This window comes from Hippocampus zosterae, chromosome 12, assembly GCF_025434085.1.
Source record: "Hippocampus zosterae strain Florida chromosome 12, ASM2543408v3, whole genome shotgun sequence".
Classification (NCBI taxonomy): domain Eukaryota; kingdom Metazoa; phylum Chordata; class Actinopteri; order Syngnathiformes; family Syngnathidae; genus Hippocampus; species Hippocampus zosterae.
The window spans coordinates 15,836,117-15,849,583 of record NC_067462.1 but is presented as its reverse complement, the minus strand read 5'-3'; the positions used below and the strand labels follow the sequence as shown (position 1 = coordinate 15,849,583).

The 13,467-nt window shown below is 42.0% G+C and overlaps 2 protein-coding genes across 7 annotated transcripts in view; one reads left to right on the top strand and one right to left on the bottom strand.

The window, feature by feature from the left end:
- The window catches only part of vwa8 (von Willebrand factor A domain containing 8), a 63,524-nt gene extending 61,045 nt beyond the window's left edge, over positions 1–2,479 (bottom strand). The window contains exons 1-4 of the mRNA XM_052081722.1: positions 2,170–2,479; positions 1,775–1,852; positions 1,544–1,674; positions 666–776 (exon numbers count right to left, since the gene is read on the bottom strand). Of these exons, the coding sequence (XP_051937682.1) occupies positions 666–776; positions 1,544–1,674; positions 1,775–1,852; positions 2,170–2,308 (459 nt within the window). The 5' untranslated portion in view covers positions 2,309–2,479. The remainder of the gene's footprint in view (positions 1–665; positions 777–1,543; positions 1,675–1,774; positions 1,853–2,169) is intronic.
- A 1,875-nt stretch (positions 2,480–4,354) lies between these two features.
- The window catches only part of dgkh (diacylglycerol kinase, eta), a 62,974-nt gene continuing 53,861 nt past the window's right edge, over positions 4,355–13,467 (top strand). For 2 of the 6 annotated variants that reach the window (XM_052081735.1, XM_052081733.1), the window contains exons 1-2: positions 4,356–4,562; positions 5,066–5,230. In XM_052081735.1, coding sequence (XP_051937695.1) covers positions 4,515–4,562; positions 5,066–5,230 — 213 coding nt within the window. In that variant the 5' untranslated portion in view covers positions 4,356–4,514. Of the gene's footprint in view, positions 4,563–5,065; positions 5,231–13,467 lie in introns of all 6 variants that reach the window. The other 4 variants (XM_052081740.1, XM_052081732.1, XM_052081736.1 and 1 more) reach the window with 3 other exon arrangements.

Here is a 13,467-nt window from a genome sequence, read left to right as displayed (position 1 = left end):
CTCAAATAAAACGGCGATCGATCGGCACCAACATCTCTACTAATTGCCGACTTCAACATCTGAAAATATCACAAGGATTAACCTCGCCATGGCTTACTTATGAGTGAATGAAGATATGAGCAACAAACATGTACTTTCGTTCATGCTGGATCCAAAGACTGGGCTAAAGTATGTGGACATATGAGTGCAGGAGCAATGACGAGATGAAGATTATGATTTCTTGGCGTCGATAACCACTCTCTTGACCAAGTTCTCGCGTGATTCACAACAAAATAACGCTAGGTGGCGAGTTGCGAGTCACGGCAAAATGACCACTGTGTAGAAGTAAAGCATTAATGGCCAATGTAAAAAATGACCACAGTGTAGAAGTAAAGCAATCATGGCCAACGTCAGGCCGCTGACGGATGACGAATGATGGACCAGTAACATTTTGCTGATTGCCCACAACTGCTAATGAGTACAAGCAGTAGAGAAAAGTGATGGGACAGTTTGATGGATAATCTATTGTAAATGCATAGCTCCGGTAACATGGCAATGTAGTCTTTAACACATTTATTCACACTCTGGCTCAAAGACGGGTCAACAGCAAATTGAAACCTCTGCAACAAAAAGTAAAAAATTCCACACTTTAATCCACGACGCTAACTCAATCAGCACTTGCCTACCTGGTCAACGTAGAAGGCGGTTCCGGCTCGGATCTCTCTCCTTTGCTTCAAGTCAGTCTCTGTGGTGTCCCTGGACAATGCAACATACTCCACTTCGCGTTTGGTCAACTCCTATCAACAACAAGGAATTATGTTGGCTCAAATAGCATATGCAAGGGCATATCACTAATTAAGGCACTTCGGTGAAAAAACACACTCCGGTCCTCGAGCCACTCTCCTGCATATTTTAGAGGTTTCCCTCCTCCAACACACCTGATTCAAATGCTCAAGTTTGTTATCAGGCTTCTACAGACCAGGCAAATGAGATGATTATAAATTCAGGTGTGCTGGAGGAGGGAAACATCTAAAACATGTGGGAGAGAAGTCCTTGAGGAGCGAATTTTAACACCTGTGTCTGTTGGCTGGCAATGTCCATTTCAGGTTGCATCTGACTGGCCTTAGGCAGATCAAAGCATACATTTCCATTTGAAAGTATTTTAGTAATTCATCACACATCTTCAGCACTCAGTTTATCACACAATGAATCTTGAAAAGTCACTAGAAAAACAGACACATCCCATGATGCATTGTGTTTTTGTTTCCCAGGATATTGTTTGATTATCCAGATTTATGAAAGGTCCCCCAGCTGACATTAATTCTGTAAATTATAATTATTATGCCACATCAATGATATTACAGTGCACCTGAGTAGTATTCCATAATTCATTATCATTTTACAGCTGAGAAAAATGCCTACATGTCGCCATGATGGCGGTTAGACTCCAAGTTTTGTGCACATTTCGACCCACGTTTTCCTGAACACTTTGATACAACTCCATATTGTCCAACTTTGGGAACCTCAAAGACTCCGCTGTATTTATTTGAACGAACATACTCACAAGATATTGCATGGCTATTGATCTTCTCAAAGGTCCTGGGGGTCCGATGAGAAACACATCCTGACCCAAAAGGTCTTTCTGCATAATCCATCGCAGGTGCTGCGCAACAGCCTGGGGCACAAAGTCTGAAACTAACAGCACAAATTGAGGCAAAGCGACAAGTTGTAAGACTTATTTATCTTGTCACGGTCATGTTGGACTCTAATTCTAGACTCGCAAGCGTTTACTTACTATGTTTGACAGGAACCAGTTCGGGGTTGTGTGGTGTTTTGAGTTTGTAGGAAATATCCCCTATCTTCACGGTGTCACCTGCAAATACACAAATTCAACAGACTCACACAACTGGCAGCAGTGTCTCAAACACACACTCAGTTACTGTAATAACGCAAACACATATGACATCTAATGAGTTGATTTCGATAAACTTGGCCTGTTTGCTTGACAATTCAAATCTAAACATTTGAGTCCAATAAAGCTGTTGGAAATCATAGCCAACTTATTACCTTGCTAAACGTTAGATATGTGCTTAACTGTCGTTGGTTCGCTATAAACATCATAAGCCGTTTATACGTGTTTGGTCTTAGTTCTTCTTTAGTCATGTTATTTATTTATTTATTTATTTTTACCTGAGGACGTGTTAAGAAGTTTGACCTCATGGCTTCTCTTCATCCAGCCATCTCGCCCCAACACGGCGCCCAAAATAGTCCGCATCCTCCTGGCAGTAACAGCCGCAGCCGTACCGCTATACAACATCTGCGGGTGCATTTATATTTAACCGATGTTGCTTCCGCCGCTGTCACACTAAGTCTACATTCAAAAATAAATAAACAAAGGTGGCTAATGCTCGTTGCCCTATGCCGGCTTGTTACATGAACGTCATTTCATTATCTTGCAAGTCGGTGTGTTTTCGATGAGGGACAAACTAGGTCCGCTCGTTTAGTGTTTCGTGGGGGAACAAGACAAAAATAACAATATAATAATTCCATTTTAATTAACCGTAACACACTGACTTATATGTAATTTATTCATATCAATCAATCAAACCTAATTTATATTGCCCTTCCCATACAAATGCAATTCAAAGTGCTGTGCAGTTAAAACATTAAAAAATACAAAATAAAAAGAGGACCCCCCAACGCAACACAGACAGATTAATATCCCCACAAACATCCTTGTGCTTCACGCATACACACACACACACACACACACACACATATTCACATACACAAATCATGATGAGGTACTGTATCTTAAAAAAGAGAAGAATAAGATAAGATATCCTTTATTCGTCCCACACTGGGGAAATTTACAGCCTCCAGCAGCAAGAATGTATGTAGAAAGAAGAAAGAGAAAAAAACAACAAACATCTTTCAATTAAATGCAATATGAACACAAAATGGATAAATCGCAGTACTATTTACAATTTTCCTTCACATCATTATTTATTATTATTATTATGATTGTTATTTTTTATTCATCAGCCTGACAGCAGTCGGTAGGAACGAGCGTCGGTATCTCTCCTTCTTGCAGCGCGGGTGTAACAGTCTCTGGCTGAAGGAGCTACCAAGTGCTGTCAGTGAATGAGAGCCACCACACCTTCCAGCACAGAAGACTCCCAAGAGGAACGACTGGAGCTTAAAAAAACTTAAATTAAAGAATTAAAATAAATATATAAAGAAGTTATTCAAAAGCCAAGCTAAAAAGCCAAGAAAATATAAATGAAGGAAACACTTGAAATTGCATTGGGCTGTTTAAGTGTTCCCATTATATTTAAAGTACTGGTTAAAGCTGCAATCGAGGAAGGTCGAAGCCGGATTTATCCCAATCGAATTGTCCGAGCTCCAACCTCACAGTGTTTGAGGCGAATATCAGAACCCCCCCACCCCCCCAAAAAAAAAACAAAGATGGCTGATTTTTAAAAATTGTTGTTCTTTTTCATCAAAACACATCTTATCCGAATGCAGCATTAAACCCACGTCGTAACACAGTCATGACACACGTAATCTATAAAGTTTTATCTGTGATCAGTGCTCTCCTTGTTTGACTGCGTCTTGGTCTTGGATTGCAGTGGGCTGATACTCTCTCTATTTCAATATGATTAATCAAACAGTAATCCACAAGATGTTTAAAGCTTGTGAAATCTTTTCATATACTGTACTAATCCTGCTTTAATCCTCTTCACAACTTTATCCTTGGCTGGTATGTTCCTTAGTTTTCATGGTTTGCTCCCCCAAATTCTTTTAACAGACCTCTGAGACCACCACAGAGCTGGTGCATTTATAAGATAAGAGTAAACACAGGTAGACGTTGATCATCAAATAACCAAATAATGTGCCCCACTTGATATTGACTCTCCACAGAAATTTATATCGGTATGTTTGAAGCCTGAAATCTGATACGATATGATGTGAAGCAAGTGATAAAGTTTTACGTTCAATCTTACCAGTATGGCCAATCTTCTGGAAAATGAAGTTCTCTGTATTATCCCAGAATTTGATACGAAGGGGCAATCACGGAAAATATGAGTTTCACTTTCTTATAAAAAAGATATCTGGCATGTACTCAACAACTCTTGAAAATTACACATTAGTAGTACTGAACAAATGTTGTAAAATATATTGTGAAATATATTGTGTAGTTTTTTACAACAACTATTGGGGGGGGGCAATATTTGTTGCAAAAAAATACAATACAATGTCCTGTACATACAGGATAACCAGAACGAAAAGAGCTATGACGTCATTCAAGCAAGCGCGGTGGTCGCGGATCACGTGGTGCCTGTGGAGGTTCCTTGGGGGAGGCGTAGAGGAGTGGAGACCGGGAGGGGAGGGGAGACCGGAGGAACTAAGGCTGTAGTCTGGTCCATTCGGTGCGCGTGTCAGCGCCGTGCGAGCAGTACAAAGCGTTCTTCCTCCTGCCCGAGTTTGCCGTGTCGTCTCCTCGCAGTGGACCGACCGAGAGAGACGCGGATATGGAGGATGTCTACAATTACACCCGCAGCCCTGCCTGGGAGGAGCTGGTTCGTCCAACACGCGAGATTTTGAATTTATTGGGAAACAATCACTTTTATTCAATCATTGCTGCAACAACGACACAAGTTGAACCACCAGTTGTTATTATGTCACACTTTAAAATACTTTTCTGTTCGGTTTCCGCTTTATTTGACTGCTTGTTTGAATTGAAGATTTCGAGAGCCCAATCGAACCAGTTGTCGCTTCTTTTAATCGAACGTGAACATTTCATTGCTTCGCTGCCAAAAATGAATTCAACCGGCTTGTTGGGATGTCAAGTTTTGATGATGCTGCGGGGAATGTGCGTGACTACTTTGATAAATCTTCAAACACGGTCTTTCCTCTCCACCGATAATACGTGTTCCCCCCGGTCATATGGAAATCCGAGGTCTATCCCCCGCATCATCGTCCTCAGCGATGACAGCGAAGAGAGACTCCTCCGAATCAGGAAGGGAGCGGCGGATCCAACCGAAGCCACTTGGTCATAACCTCCTCTTGTCGCCCCACACAGGAGCCGGATAAAGGGCCCGGGTCTATGGCGCGGATTCATCCCCATGTGGTGGGCGCTGTCTCGGTGTCTGCTACTGCGGACGAATCGTCTGACAGCGAGGTGGAGCAGGAGGGTCCCCAGAAACTTATCCGGAAAGTCTCCACCTCAGGACAGATCCGAAGCAAGGTACGAGACAATTGAGCGCATGGATAGATGGCTGCTTCATTTTGTTGACCTGCTTACCCTCGTGAGAATTAAAAATGTACTCATTTTGCTTCCATTATTTAGCTACATCAGAGGGGGGAAATAGTAATCAAACATCCAATGTAATCAAACATCCCTGCAAACTACAATGACAATAATAAACATTTTGTTCAATTAATATCAAAGTTACCACATATATCAGCAGTATTATCTTTGAAAAGGCAGAATTTTTGTTTCCAGTTCTTGTATTGAGTGTCTACAGTACCAGGGCATTTGATCACCTCTTCAATTATGACTTATTTAATGATTAGAGTGATATGAAATGTAAAATAAAAAAAATAGACAAAGCATGATTATTATGAAATGATCAATGTTAGAAATGGATACTTTCACACATGAGGTGCACTGAAATGAAATTATTTCTTTCACGTGTGCCAACCAAATTAATGTATTTCTTCTACTTCTGAGGACAGATGCATTTGTATCAGATTGTGTTTATGTGTACTGCACTTAATATTGTGGCAGGTTAAATACGCAGATTTGTTTTTCTGTGCATTTAACCTAACTGAAAATTCATGCAGGAATTATGTTTTGCAAAAGTCTCTTTTAAAATGTACAGTGTAATGTTAATGAAAAACATTATTACAAGCATCATGTGTTATGCTGCCTAGTTCTGTGAGTATGTTGGGAAGGTTGAAAAGATAAAGTGTACAGTGTATAAGGTGTACATAAAATGTGATATCTATCTATCTATCTATCTATCTATCTATCTATCTATCTATCTATCTATCTATCTATCTATCTATCTATCTATCTATCTATCTATCTATCTATCTATCTATCTATCTATCTATCTATCTATCTATCTATCTATCTATCTATCTATCTATCTATCTATCTATCTATCTATCTATCTATCTATCTATCTATCTATCTATCTATCTATCTATCTATCTATCTATCTATCTATCTATCTATCAATCAAGCAAAGGTTTTGGAAAAAAAAAATATATATAAGTGGTTACCCAAGTGTCCATCAAATGTGGCATATACCAAGGTGATGCACTCTCACCACTGCTGTTCTGCATAGGACTGAACCCCCTAAGCCAAGTAATCACCAAGACAGGCTATGGATACCGCCTCAGAAATGGAGCTACAATCAGTCACCTCCTCTACATGGATGACATAAAGCTGTATGCTAAGAGCGAAAGGGACATAGATTCCCTGATCCACACAACCAGGATCTACAGCAGCGACATCGGGATGTCATTCGGACTTGAGAAATGTAGTCGAATGGTGACTAAGAGAGGAAAGGTAGTCCGCACCGAAGGGGTCTCACTCCCTGAAGGAACAATAGCAGACATTGAGGACAGCTACAAGTACCTTGGTATACCACAAGCCAATGGCAACCTCGAACTGGCAACAAGGAAAGCGGCTACGGCCAAATACCTAAAGCGAGTGAGGCAAATCCTAAGAAGCCAGCTCAATGGCAAGAATAAGACCTGGGCAATAAACAGCTATGCCCTGCCAGTGATCAGATATAGGAATAATAGATAGGAATAATAGATAGGAATAATAAGGTGGCCAAAGGAAGAGATTCAGACCACGGACGTTAAGACCCGAAAGCTCCTAACCATGCATGGAGGGTTCCATCCCAAATCCAGCCCCCTGAGACTGTACGCAAGCCGAAAGGAAGGAGGCCGGGGACTAGTGAGTGTGAGAGCCACTGTCCAGGATGAAACATCCAAGCTCCATGAATACATCAAGGAGAAGGCTCCAACGGATGACGTACTCAGAGAATGTCTTAGACAATGGGGAACAGAAGATGAGGCGCTGGAAGAGGGACCATCATGGGAGGACAAGCCCCTACACGGGATGTACCACCGGACCATATCTGAAGTGGTGATCTCAAGAAGTCCTATCAGTGGCTAGAGAGGGCTGGCCTGAAGAACAGCACAGAGGCACTCATCCTGGCTGCTCAGGAGCAGACCTTGAGCACCAGAGCCCTCGAGGCCCAGATACACCACACCAGACAAGACCCAAGGTGTAGGTTGTGCAAAGAGGCACCTGAGACGATCCAACACATAACTGCAGGGTGTAAGATGCTGGCAGGGAAAGCCTACATGGAACGCCATAACCAGGTGGCTGGCATAGTCTACCGAAACATCTGTGCGGAGTATGGACTGGAAACCCCAAGGTCAAAATGGGAAACACCTCCGAAGGTGGTGGAGAATGACAGAGCGAAGATCCTGTGGGACTTCCAGATCCAGACTGACAAGATGGTAATGGCGAACCAACCAGATATCGTGATAATAGATAAAGGGCAGAGGAAAGCCGTTGTCGTGGATGTAGCGGTCCCAAGTGATGGAAACATCAGAAAGAAGCAACACGAGAAACTCGAGAAATACCAAGGGCTCAGAGAGGAGCTGGAGAGAGCCTAGAAGGTAAAGGTGACAGTCGTGCCTGTGGTGCTCAGAGCACTCGGGGAAGTGACCCCCAAACTAGATGAGTGGTTGCAACAGATCCCGGGAACAACCTCAGACATCTCAGTCCAGAAATGTGCAGTGCTGGGAACAGCAAGGATACTGCGCAGAACCCTCAAGCTTCCTGGCCTCTGGTAGAGGACCCGAGCTGAATGAGGGACGGACACCACCCGAGGGGTGAGAAGAGGATTTTTTAAATATGTTAGAGCTGTCAGTTTAGTGCGTTTTTATTGGCATTAATTTAAATGCATTTTAACGGGATTAATTTTTTTCTCGCGAGATTAACGCGCCACACGTCACAAGCGGATGTTACGTTGCTCTATAAATACACCAGAACAAAACAACAAGCGTGCTGCAGAAGTCCACGCCCACGTCTGTTTTGCCAGCCATGGAAGCGCGAGACACCGAAAACGGATACTTAAAGAGTTCATGAATGGAAAGTTTACTTTTAAAAAGTTGCCAGATTGCTCCACTGACAAGATCAAAGTTACCTGTTCTTCTCTCTGTGTGTATCATACAGGTATACGATGTATGCCACTGACGCGATTGGTACTTCCAAGTTGATGAGAGCATTAAAATGGGGAAAAATAGGACAAAAAATGTAAAAGGAAATTCAGAAATGATAAAAAATATGTGAGTAATCACGATTAATTTTTTAGTTAATTTGAGTTAATTATGACATTGCATTTTTAATTAGATTAAATATTTTAATCGTTTGACAGCTCTAAAAATAGATAGATAGATAGATAGATAGATAGATAGATAGATAGATAGACAGATATAGCTGCATCTGCGACGCACAGGCGTTGGTAAGTAAATGAGTCGCTAATTCTTCCACACTGTCACCTAAGCTTTCTTGGCCCACTTATCTCCAACACTACAATGGAGCGCTGCACTCCCACGCCAATGGATCCACTTAATTATTGACTGCTCCACTTCAATCAATTTACATTATTTAACATTGGAAGGAGCACATTCAGTTTTATATGCGGAATTAAAACAAAAGATGCATGGGTATCTTAGTTGCCATTGGGGCCTGCTGAAAAGAATTTGGATTTGTTAATTTCACCTAAATATATTAAAATAGGTCATTTTGTAACATAGAGAGTGCAGCCTCTATATTTGAGCCCACACTTCGATGCTGTGGTTGACCTTTGATTTTAAACCAAGGTCAGAATTATTATTTTTTCTTTGAGGAGCAGTTTTGCTCATCAGTAACCTCTGCGGTTGTTTTGTTGTCAAACATTACATTACAATTATTTGCCACCTCATTTTGCTTGTTTTCAACCTGTTTGAGCAATCTTATTATTATTATCAGGATTATTATTATTATTTTTCTTCATATTAATAGTAAGGACGTACCAGGTTAGCGTATACTGTACTTGTACATGTAAGAAACAAGCCACAAATTTGACGGTAAAAATCACAGAGCCCAATCCCTTTGCAGGAATTACCTTATGTTAGTAATGTACATAAATATTAATGTCACTACAAAGAACCCTCGTTGGAATTAAATTTAATTCAGTGGGTTTTTTCAAAAACCTTTGCTTGAATTAGCAATTGTGCGACCACATGTTCAGAGCATCACTTTTTCGAGGATTTCTTTTTTTTCTGTCCTTCGTGAAGATCAAGTGGTTCAGATAATGGATGGATGGATCAAATTCTCACTTGTTGCCTGTGAATTTGAGGGCGATACTTGCCAAATCGAAAATGGCATAAATCACAATGCACACTGCAGTGATGACTTTCATGCACAGGTTGGCATAGACCCAATAAATTATTTCATCTGCTCGCTTGTGCAATGTGGTGGTATAAAAACACGTCGACGACTTAGCGCATTGTGCTAACACAGAGTTGCTGTTGTGTGGGTCAGTGGGGTTGTTTTAGGTGTGCGTGTGTATGCGGAGAGTTGCTAATGGATCATGTGTCCGTAATGCTTAAGAGAGTGTTGTTCCACTGGATTGTTTGCTCAGCTCTGGACAGTATGTGTGCATGTGTGTGTATGTGTGACTGTGTGTGTTGGTGCACATGCATGTGTCCACTTTTCCCATGTCGCTGTCCACTGTACGCCTGTCTTCCGGTTCTTTGGTTGCCGCAGACAACCATGTCCTTGGTAGCTTGCGATGGCGTCATTAAGACAGCTGGTTCGGGTGAAAGGGAGCACATGCCACACTGGGGCTCCTCTAGAAATGATCTTGATAGTTTGTTTTCTGTGTGGGGACAGTTGGGTCAAATTTTGAGAGCAGGGCAAAATCTTTGCAAATGCAAGAGGGAAAACAAAGTTATATGAACATGTTTTTCCCTCCCAGTTGTTTAGCCACTTCACAATCATGTTTGTGTTTGCACATTCAAAAAAAAGTACATCTCTCCCACTTGTCTAATACTGTATTGCCGAATTGTTGTTTTATTTGGTTTTGTTCAATCATGAAAAAATACTAAACAATTAACAGTCAATCAACAGTCAACAGAGAAAAATATTTTGAAATACATTTTACGGGAGGAGGCCTCCTGGAGGAGAGAGAGAGAGAGAGAGAGAGAGAGAGAGAGAGACTTTTGCCTTTTCTTTAAAAAGGCAAAGCTTTTGATGGTATTTCCACCTTGAAAATCACCAGCACCAATCTAATGAATATACCAATTACAACCCCGTGTTCGTACACATTTAAAGAATGTGTTTTTGCTCCAAGAGGCCGGGATGTCCAGTGGTTAGCGCGTCGACCTCACAGTGCAGAGGTACCGGGTTCAATTCCAGCTCCGGCCTCCCTGTGTGGAGTTTGCATGTTCTCCCCGGGCCTGCGTGGGTTTTCTTCGGGTACTCCGGTTTCCTCCCACATTCTAAAAACATGCATGGCAGTCTGATTGAGCACTCTAAATTGTCCCTCCGTGTGAGTATCCGTGTGAGTGTGAGCTCAAATGGTTGTTCGTGTCTATATGCCCTGCGATTGGCTGGGCATCCCCTACTGCCCGAAGACGGCCGGGATAGGAAACTCCTAACCAACCTTTCCACCAAAAATTGTGGAAACCTATCAATTGAATCGTATTCCCAGTTTACTTCATTTGAGATCTCAGTAGAAGGGTGCCAGAAAGTAGTGTGGTACTTTTTTTGTTGTTGCTTTGCTGCGCTATTGACATATCCATCCATCCATTTTCTGAACCGCTTAATCCTCACTAGGGTCGCGGGGGGTGCTGGAGCCTATCCCAGCCGTCTTCGGGCAGTAGGCGGGGGACACCCTGGATCAGTTGCCAGCCAATCGCAGGGCACACAGAGACGAACAACCATCCACGCTCACAATCACACCTAGGGACAATTTAGAGTGTTCAATCAGCCTGCCATGCATGTTTTTGGAATGTGGGAGGAAACCGGAGCACCCGGAGAAAACCCACGCAGGCCCGGGGAGAACATGCAAACTCCACACAGGGAGGCCGGAGTTGGAATCGAACCCGGTACCTCTGCACTGTGAAGCCGACGTGCTAACCACTGGACTACTGAATACAAAAAAAAAACATTTCAGCACACGAAAGTGTAGTGACCTGCTTGATGGAAATCGGAGTGTTGCCTCAGTAAGTGATTTTGGCAGATGCACAGAAGCCTGAACCTGAAGAAAGAAAAGACATCCGCAGTCCCCACAACTCTGGATGCAGAAATAAGACAGTCTCTCACCCTTTCCAAACAAGTGGTGTCTTGCAATCACTTTCTTGCTGGGGGAATGAGTCCTTTCAAAGCTGGTGGTGAATCTGATTGAGGTAATTGTGAGAAATTGCTGCCTTTGGCAACACGAACAAATCCAAGTAGCTTCTCGACACACGCACACCCACAATGTTGCACAAAGGAAATTGAGGACAGAGGAATTACCCACCCTTACGGCAACACTGCTGTAATTTTCTCATCACCATGGCGACATTTTAGCATGTTGTGGTAGTTCGAGGGGACAGTTATAATTACTTCCATCGGGGATCACAGCGTGTGTAGAGAGCCACAGGAGATGCCTGAGAAAAGTGAGCATAGTGTATAGATATTTAGTGGAGATCTCAAAAAGACTTGATTGTTCTGCTGTCACAAACACAGCATTCTCGTCAACCAAATTAGTCCACAATGGAGGCATAATGGGCTCTAAATGCATGGAATGATGACGAAGACTGTCATCTTCTACACGCGGCCAATAATCTGAGGGACAGAAGAGTAAGACGGTTTGTTCGTCACAGTCGCGGTATTGTATAGAGTACGCCGAGAAAAATAGGCAGGATGTGATTTGAGGCCGGGACCTACACATAAATCTACTTAACTGGAGTTTGAATATGTGCATTTTAGGCTTCTTGCAATATTAGTTAACAGGGAAAAAGGTGGAAATGGGGTCTTTCTCTGAGCCTCTTTTGATACTCTTCAACTAAATCTTCATTTTGTTCATTTATGAGACAACTGACCTTTCAAATGACTGCTCATATTCAAACTTATTTTTATACAAGGGACTTGTTTTCATGATTTGTCCAAGCAAACACATTATCCATCGCAATTGCATAGAGTGTTGGGCTGGAACCTCTTATGCCACAATTTGTTCAATTGAATATAATTTTTTTTTAAAATCTATACTATTGGCATGTGGGTGTTATTATTATATATCCATCCATTCATTACCATTTATCCTCACGAGGGTCATGGACGTGGAGCCTATATTTTTAAATATTATCCATCCATCCATTTTCTAATTCGCTTATCCTAACCAAGGCCATGGGCGTGCTGGAGCCTATCCCAGCCGTCTTCGGGCAGTAGGCAGAGTATACCTTAAACTGGTTGCCAGTCAATCGCAGGACGCACGAACAACCATTCGCACTCACAACCACGCCGAGGAACAATTTTGAGTGTTCCATTAACCTGCCATGCATGTTTTTTGGAATGTGGGAGGAAACCAGAGTACCCAGAGAAATCCCACAGAGTCACGGGGAGAACATAAAAACCCCACACAGGAAGGCCAGAGCAGGAATGGAACCCTGCACCTCTGCACTGTCGGGTGGACGTGCTGACCATTCTGCCACCCCAATACACACACACACACACACACACACACACACACACACACACACACACACTAACACAAATATATTTATGTATATATATTACAGTGACCAATCGAGTGTTAAAAATTGCTTACTCTCTCTTTGATGATGCTATGTTAATGGTTGAGCACTGCTCATTTTGGAGGTGTGAGGATTCTGCCCAGCACCAGCAAGTAAGTTATAGCCACGAAGAGTGGTGTCAAAGTGAGGGGGGAAAAAATCTTCTTGAGAACTCATATAGTCAGTTGAAGTTCATCTTTAGTTGTGGCTCAGAGGCTGCAATTTTGCGCAGTCTTAATTTTTTCATTCAGTCATTGGAGAGTTACTATGGGTGGGAATCATAGAATAACTTGTCTTACAGTATTATTGCAACATTTTACCAATGATTCCACGAGTATCACAAATAGTCAATTTATTGGCTGAAAACTATCAATAATACATGACAATTTTTATGGATCTGAACAGCTAGTGTATATCAAGGATGCATCATGTTTTTGAATGTGACAGCATATTTTTGTTTGATATTCAGACAAAAATCCCTGTACTTGTATGTTGTACTGTCCATGTTCAATAGTTGTTTCCGTACGCGGTGATTGCACATAATTTTGAAAGGTAAAAATCATCAAGAAGTACTGGCATTTACCGATACTTGATGGTTTGTATTGAAAGCAATGAATTAATCAATAA